This window comes from Camelina sativa, chromosome 11 (genome assembly GCF_000633955.1).
Source record: "Camelina sativa cultivar DH55 chromosome 11, Cs, whole genome shotgun sequence".
Classification (NCBI taxonomy): domain Eukaryota; kingdom Viridiplantae; phylum Streptophyta; class Magnoliopsida; order Brassicales; family Brassicaceae; genus Camelina; species Camelina sativa.
Genome location: NC_025695.1, coordinates 38117926 through 38127168, shown reverse-complemented (window position 1 = coordinate 38127168; position 9243 = coordinate 38117926). Strand labels below are relative to the sequence as shown.

Sequence of the window (9243 nt, the reverse complement as noted above, 5' to 3'; positions counted from 1 at the left end):
GGCTGAACTATGACGACAAAGATAACCAGATTCGGCAAATGTGTATGGAAGCAATGACAACATCTGGTGAGATTGACATATATATTCATCTAATGGGTTGTGGGGGGGACATGATGAGTCTGATGGTGAGGAACCAGTTGAGGCAGAAGCTGAGCATAAGGGTGAAGATCTAGTTGAAAAAGTAGGTAATAATGACCCTAGGTCTGAAGTTATATTTAATGAAGTTCACTCAGGTCATGGGGATGAAACTGAGGGACAATGTGCTGTTGGTGGCGGTGGCGAAAATGTTATTGAGGGTGAAGTTGTAGTTGATGATCCAGAATATGAGAAAGAGTTTGAAAGACAGTGTGTTGATGATGAGCATCCTGATCCTGCACTTGACACTGACGATGAATGGGAAGCATTCAACAGAGAGGAAAGTTCAGTTTCCATAAAGATTACGTGAAGGATCAGCATCATGATGTGTTTCGTCAAAAAATTTCTACTCGTGACACTTGGAACCACACTCGTACTACGTCAAGTACTATGGCATGGCATAAGGGAGTTTGGTTTGGTCATGCAACTCCTAAGCTCTCGTTTTGCATAGGGTTGGCGACTTTGGATCGGTTATCGACAGCTGCTCGTATGGTTGCGTGGAATGGGCAAGCAGCGGGTACTTGTGTTTTCTGACAGCTTACCTTGGAAAGACGGGATCATCTTTTCTTCGCTTGTCCTTTTGTCTCTATTGTGTGGTCCGCTCTTCCCAAAGGGCTGATGAAGACACGGTTCACCACAGACTGGCCTTCCCTTCTCGATTACATATCTAACTCGAATTTTCAGCTGGTGGAAGGTTTTCTCATTCACTACTTATTCCAAGTGGTGATTTATACGGTTTGGGGGGGGGGGAAAGGAATGGCCATAGGCATGGTGAGACACTGAAGCCTGTAGATACCATCATTGCGTGGGTTAATAGGCAGGTCAGAGACCAGCTTCTTGCTATAGGTCTAATGGGTGATCGGAGGTACGATGAAGGTTTTCAGATGTGACTGCAATCTCGAGTTTAGACTAAGATTTTTCTCTAATTTTCTCTAAGATTTTACTATTCAAACAATGTTGCACAAGTTGTAAAAACGTTATATTTTTCTTTTGAATATAATTTAACATTAGATTAAAAAAAAAATAGGATCAACTGTTGAGGTATGTGTTGAAAACAATTACGATGTGAAGTTAAGTCGATGGGGAAGTACACAACTGGTAGCTATATACACAAAAAAGAAATGCAAGTGGGGCATCTTCTGTTCTCTTGAGAAGCCTAAACATAAGTGGATGGTGAAACGTTATTATGATGTGCATCATCATAACATAAGTTCAAAAGCAAAGATGTTGAAGCAAACAGTTGTTGCAAGATTATTCAGGGAGGAAGCAAGAAGAAGGCATGCAGTTAGATGGACTGATATAAAAGATGAGATAATGATGAAGTACAATCTGTCAGTATCTAAGTGGATATGTCAAAAAGCAAGAAGAATAGCCTTGAACATGGTCATAGAAACTCAAGCAGAACAATTTTCAAAGCTTTGGGATTATGAAGCTGAACTGAAGCGCTCCAATGAGGGAATAAATACAGTGATTGTCACAATTCCTCAAGCTGATGGTAAGCAACTGTTTCATAAGTTTTATGTCAGTTTTGAGGTATTGAGAAAGACTTGGAAAAAATGTTGTAGGCCTATTATTGGTCTTGATGGAGCGTTTTTGAAGTGGGAGTTAAAGGGTGAGATATTAGCAGCTGTTGGAAGAGATGCGGATAACAGGATATATCATATAGCTTGGCTAAAGTGAGAGTAGAGGATAATGATTCATGGGGTTGGTTTGTGGATAAGCTGAAGCATGATGTGGGTTTAGGGTTTGGTAATGGTTATACCATCATTTTTGATAAGAAAAAAGAGTTGATAAATGTTGTCGCAGGGCATCTTCCAAATGCCGAGCATAGGCATTGTGCTAGACATATATTTGCGAATTGGAGTAAGGTGTCTGGTGAACATGAGTATGAAAATTTGTTCTGGTCTGTTGCATTCAGTGGCAATGAGGGGGATTACAACTTCAACATGAGAGCTCTGAAAAATTATAATACACGAGCACATGAAGATTTGCTCAAAACAGAACCTAGGACTTGATGCAGAGCTTACTTCAGCAGCAATGCAGTTTGTGAGGATGTAAACAACAACTTGTCAGAGAGTTTCAACAAAACAATCAAGGAGTCGCGAAAAATGCCAGTTATTGACATGCTTGAAGATGTTAGAAGACAAACAATGAAGCATGTATCTAAGAGGTATGAGAAAAAAATGAAGTGTCAAAGCAAGTTTACACCACATATAATGAAGATGTATGAGGCATACCGCCAATCAGCCAAGTTATGCCAAGTTTTAAAGAGCAGTGAGTCTTTATATGAAGTTACAGAGGGCAAAGCAAGTCTTAAAGTGAACATTAGTCAGCGACATTGTGGCTGTAACCAGTGGAACATCACAGGAATTCCTTGTCCTCATGTCATAACTATCATCACTGAACATAACCGTGATCCATATGAGTAAGTGTTTTTCATTTCCTTTAATATATGAGTTGTTATTGATATTAATATGAGTTAACTCCACTCTTATATGTTGCAGTTATGTGGATAGCATTTTTTGACTAGTTGGTTGCAAGAGACTTACTCAGACAACATTAAACCCGTGAGAGGTGAAAGGATGTGGAAAGCGCAAGACAAAGGACCTATTGAGGTGCGTGAAAAAAAGAAGCAAAGAGGAAGGCCAAAGAAGTATGCTAGGATAAAAGAGGCTCATGAGTCATCAAAAAATCCAAACAAGGTAACAAGAGATGGAAGAACTATGATATGCTCCAATTGTAAGGGAACTGGACATAATAAAAGTACTTGTGATAAACCAACTGCTCCCTCATATCCTCCAAGAAAAAGGGGCAGGCCAAGGAAAAGGCCAGTAAGTATCCTCACTTTGTGTTGAGTTTTGTTGTATTAGTTGTGTTATGATTTGGTAATGAGTTTTTTTTTACGTAGATTTGATCATGATCCATGGAGTATATACCGAATGCACCTAAACGTTTGAGGACAATTCAAAGCCAATCCACACCAACCATTCCTGTAAGCCAATCCACACCAACTGATCCAAGTCCATCAACAGCTCCACCTTCTACTACTGGAAGAGGTCGTGGGTCAAATGCACCAAAACCTCGTCGTGGTCGTCCTCCTAGCAGTCGGGGCAAAGTTTGTGGTCGTGGCAAGGGGCTTGGTCGTGCGTCAGATGCACCAAAACCTCCTGTTTCATGTCACCTTGGACTAACACCGTTTTTGATGCTTGGCGCTCTCAAGACCCTTAGGCGATCATCAAGTCTATCAACTATGTCTTATTTTGTATTCCCTTTTGTATTAAGATCTTTAGGAGGCATTATGTTAAGTTCTTATTAGGTGTACTTCTATCACTTGGGTGTTGTTTTGGTCTGTTTTGAATCTTGGTTAAGTACTTATGATTAATTATAACATCACCTTCAAACAAAGACCATAACTACTAACATCACAAAAACAAAGAAGATAAACAAAAGAGAAAGACCACAACTACTTTAAAATTGTTATGATTATGGCAATGGAAATAATGAAACCTCCCCAAGAGATTGCAATGAACTGGCTAAGTAACTTGTCCCTCTCTTTGGAGACCTTAACTTCATCTTCAAGCTTTTTCTTCTCCTGTTCGAGCTTATTCTTCTCCTCTTCTACCTTTTTCTTCTCTTCTACAATATTTTCATTCTCTATCACTATGACAGAATCCTTTAACACCTTAAGTTCTTGTTTGTAATTATGAATCTCATCATGTGCCTCCAATAAACTCAACTTCTGTCAACTGCATTGTTTCTCAGCATCAACCCATGAAACAAAGCCATGAATATCACATTTGTAAAATCTTCTTCCCAGATTTTCATCGGTCCATGACTGCAACTTGATTGTAGATCTACCACAGTTGCAAGAACGTCCCCAGCTCGCTTGCCCATAAATCACATGATCTAAACTCATTTTGTTGTTGTTGGCATCAGATACAGAACTCTGACCAGACATAGTAATCTTTAATTTTGTGTCGAAGTGGTTTTTTTTTTGGATTTGGGGAAAAATTATTCAGTTGGGAATTAAAAAGGAAGAAGAACAGGGTATAATCATATTTTAGTAACCTCGTTTGACAACGTTTACGATTTTGTTAACGCCGATAATAGAGGAATTAACGAACAGTGGGAAATTGGCAAGTCGGATTAGTTCACGTATTTTCAATCCGCTCTAAATTAATATATGTTTTTTTTTGCAACGAAAAAAATCATGTTTTTTTTTTTGGCAAATATTAATTAATTCATGTTTTTTTTTGGAGAATTTTCCCGTAAAACTTGTTACCTCATGCGTTTATTATCCCATAAAAGATATTGGAGCATCTCAGTGAGTATGCCTTTGATTATGAGATGTTTTGCTGTGAGTTTCATAATATTCCGGATAGTTAATTGTCCCCATGTTTTGCTGTGAGTTTCATAATATTCCGGATAGTTAATTGTCCCCATTCTCCGATCATCATTGTGGGATCCATAATACTCTTTCAAAGATATTAGAGGTAATAAGACTATGTTATGCATCAATTCTCAAATATCACTTCTCGTTGCTTCATGATGTTGTTGTATCATTTATGGATGAGATAGTGAGTATTGTAAAATATAATAAGAATCACATAACTTTTGCTTAAACACTTGTCTTTGGATAATTTTTTTGCTTCACTAATTACTGTGTTGGGCTTTCAGACTTTGGAGAATTAAACATACAAATGAAGTCTAGTTTTTTGAAATCCTCACATAATGGCAAATATTTTGCTTCATCTTTCAAGGATACATAAGTAATTATATGGGACGTATGTTATGTAAACTAATTGTAGATTGCTCATAGTGAAGCAAAATGTTTAGCAATATTTGCCGATTCACGTTAAATGTGTTTTTCAGATCGATGAATAGGATAAGTTTTCAGAGAAACATAAACTATTGGGACATGACAATCCCGTGGTAATGATTTTATGGACACCAGATGATACACAAGTCATTACATGTGAAAAACGAGGTTACCAAGCTTTGGAATGTTGATTCAGGAAAGTGTGATTGTATGGTCTTGGTTCCGTTTCTTGTGGATGGTTTCATGATGGATTATGTGTCATTTGGTGGGATGGCAAACAAAAATAATTTCTTGTGTACTTTGAATGGAAAGCTATGTGAACGAGCAAAAGAGCTTTCTGATGTAGCCATGACGAATGATAAAAAGGTGCTTGTGAGCATGTATTGTTCGGATCCCACATCAAGTAATTTAGTAGACAAAGAGTTATTGAATATATTAAAAATGTCAATGAACAAAACTAGTAAATATAAAAAATAAATTAAAGAATTGTATTGTATTAATTGTAAAAAAAAAAAGGAATTTGGTGTGTAAAGCTCTATATCTATACAAATACAAGCCATTAATGTGGCCATTTTTTTATATCATTCTCCGTTAATGTGTCTGTTTTGATTTTGCATTTACTTTATACCATCTTCTCGAGACCCAAACTTATGACCATAGTAGAACAAAAGCTGAATGAATAACCAATTGAGCATAAAAAATAAAAAAGAGTAATGCATTTGAGACATTTTCTCTTATGTTGATGCTTCACTTCTCATTTTCTTATCATATGTATTGATAATATTCTAGTTTTGAGTCTTGATAACTTTGCATCAATTAATTCCGGTGAAATTCAGGACATGTGGTGAAAAATAAAATTATCAGAGTTTACATAGACAAATTGTTTGGAGATTATGAATGAAATTTAGATTTAAATGATACCTAAACATGTAAATTCTTATAATTATGCTCTACGAACATGTTTAAGAATGTGAATTTCGTAACATTTAAGTAAATATCAAAGATAGTAAACTCTTGATGAAACTATATTTTACATGCATACGTAGGATACATTATTTATGATCTCCTAACGGATTTTACATTGTTGATCAGTTTGCTAAGTGTATAATTTTCTCATTATTTATTTATTTACTTGCTGCTGCATTCTCCTACATTTAAATAATTTATTGCTTATATATGCTTTGAAAACCCAAACAACTAATCATCGATCGTTTAAATATAGCTCGATTGTTATAACTTGGATTTATGTAACCTTTGTGCATACAATAACGTTTTTAACTACCAAAGTCGTTAAATGGTACATTGCGAGATATTTTGGCATATTAAAAACTGAGCACATGACGAAACAAATTGTTGGGAGTATATATGTATTTTTTTTTTCCTAATTCTTCTTCTCCTTCTATAATCAGATAATAAATGGTTATTATTGGGACTTGGGAGTTGCGGCTAGACAAGTACTTTTTTAAATTTTCTAAATAGAATTGAAAGAATCATGGATGGAAATCAAACTTGAAGGAGTTGACGCCATCGATCCCTCCAAAATTTTGACCACTAGACCACTATTGCTTAAATGTTATCATCTTGTGTAACAAGACTTTGAAAACACTCAATTAGCTTATTCTCTTACTTTGGTATAATTGTAAAGTCTTTGTATTTGCTGTGATATATAAACGGACTTTCCAATTGGTCGACCCTCATATCAGAATTTGATGTCAAGTCGGCATGATAATAAAAACATCAAGAACATGGTCTCATATAGTGGAACGGAAAAAAACATTAGATAGTAATAGAATCGTCGAAACTTCAACTATCGTCAACCTAATTCAAAAGGAATATGAAACGAAAAAACCGTGATTGGCTCCAAGCTTGGTTGAAAAATCAAAAGGCAAAATCTATGAACGAGATTAATTGCCCACTAAAAGCCTCTTCTGTTATTGGCACACGCTTCTTGATTCTTGTCGTTATAGTTATAAAGTTCTTGATATATATATATATATATATATACAGAGACTTCAATGTGGTGAACAAAATATCATTAAACTTGGCTCATATATATCATAGCATAGAATTATTTGTATATTTTTGTCATACAAAACTTTATTTATGTTTCTAAGAAACAGTATATTACTATTTCCTAAACAAATAGTTAATTTCAATAGAAAGAATGAGTCGAAATTTAAGGATTCATATTATGTTGAAGCAAGGAAAATAATAAAATGATAAGTACAAGTGGTGGTGGACCTTTGTAACCTAAGATCCAGGAAACTACTGAGGAGAGCCACTGATAGTGTGTCAATAATTATTCTCCCACCCATCACAGAGAAAAAAAGTTAATTTAATTTTAACACTCTCAGTAAAATATAATCAAATAAGCCCCTACCCCTACAGTAGTCAACGTTAAGCAAATGGGGATTTAAACTTAAAAGCATATCCAAATTATAAAAACTAAAAGTCCCGATCTGAGCAATTAATTCGATATTAATGAATCTCACAGGAGCACAACATAAAATATGTCTTCCTTTTTGGTTTTAAAAGATGTTTTCCAAAAGTATTTTTTATCCTATTTGATTTTTCCAAATTTTAATGTAACTTTTTTTTGTATGATTATTTTTTATATAAAGATAATGATATTTAAATACTTAAAATACCAAAAATATGACATATATGAACCATATAAAAAATATAATGATATGGTATATGATTTATTAATCTATGTGTTCTTAGCAAAAACATTTTTTTCCTTCGTTATCGGGTTCTATACTTCTATACCAAAATAAGTAATAAATACATTAATTAAAGACACAGACAATAATGAAAGTGAGAGAAAAAGAGTGTGCAAAAATGAACCCGATGATAAAGGACAAAGTATAGGAAAATAATAAAAAAGAGAGACAAAAGGATTAGGTGTTGAATGTGGTGTGTCTATTTAAGTGGAGAAGAGTCCTTCACACTTCATACATTACATACTACCTTTGGTGGCCTCTTCTTCCTATTTCATCATAAATAAATCATAAAACAAAAAACAAAGGAGCCCATAGATGGAGAAGAAGAAGACCATGTTCGTTGAACAGAGTCTCACGGATCACGAGATTGGTGATACTAACAAAAACTTTGACGATGATGGCCGCGAGAAAAGAACTGGTAAACTCTTTTATTTAGTTTTGCCGACTCACCGTTATTATCTCTTACCACCTTATATATACGGTATGAATATGATACATACTACATGAGCACGTCATGTATATGTATATGTTACGGGCAAGTAAGTAAGTCTCAATTTTGTTTGTCTTAGCATGAACACATACATAGCGTATATTGAGTTTTAAAAGGTCAAAGCAAGTTTAGACGCAAACATGAAACATTAATAAAATGAAATAAAACGAAAATTCTTTTGTGTTTTTGAGTTTTTGCTTTGTAGAAATATTTTATTATTTAATTTTAAATTATTTAGAGATTGTGAATTAAATGTTTCTCTTACGTCTTGGTGCAAAATATAAACGCAAAAATATGTGTTTCGCAAAATACCTAAATAACTTAAGAGTTTTGCGTGGTTGATTCAATTGGATAGGAACATGGATGACGGGGAGTGCACACATTATAACCGCGGTGATAGGGTCGGGAGTGTTGTCGTTGGCTTGGGCAATCGCACAGCTTGGATGGGTGGCAGGACCCGCCGTGCTAATGGCTTTTTCGTTCATAACATATTTTACATCAACTATGCTTGCCGATTGTTATCGTTCCCCTGACCCTGTTACCGGCAAACGCAACTACACCTACATGGAAGTTGTCCGATCCTACTTAGGTCATTTTCTCCATCTCTCTTTTTTTTTTTGGTGCTTTGTATCTTCCTATACGGTTCAAACGACTGAACAACCGCTTATGATTTTTTTTTAAATGCTGAAATATCTCGTCACTTCTATTTTTTTTTCCAATATCTTAAGAATTTTAATGATAATCAATAGTAAGTTTCATGAATTCTAGTTCAAACTTGATCTGTAAATACTAAAAGTTAACATTTTAATATAATTCCATGACATATATTTTATACATAAACACATTTAAAGTTTGTCTTAAACTTGGCATGTTTGGATTCTACCATCCCATCCCATGTGAAGTGATCATTCATAATTTCAACATCATAGTTTCTTGGAGTCTTCTCTTTGTCATCACCCCACTTATTATTCTATTCCTTCTTCTAAAACTATCAAAAGATACTCTCCCCATCTATCTATTATATTCGATTCGATTCTCAATCTTTTTTTTCTTTTTTTTTTTTTTTTTTTTTTCTC

At 34.8% G+C, this 9243-nt stretch overlaps 1 protein-coding gene across 1 annotated transcript in view; it reads left to right on the top strand.

Moving 5' to 3' along the window:
- LOC104725460 (amino acid permease 6) overlaps positions 7993–9243 on the top strand; it is a 4966-nt gene continuing 3715 nt past the window's right edge. Inside the window, exons 1-2 of the mRNA XM_010444126.2 lie at positions 7993–8095; positions 8523–8756. Of these exons, the coding sequence (XP_010442428.1) occupies positions 7993–8095; positions 8523–8756 (337 nt within the window). The remainder of the gene's footprint in view (positions 8096–8522; positions 8757–9243) is intronic.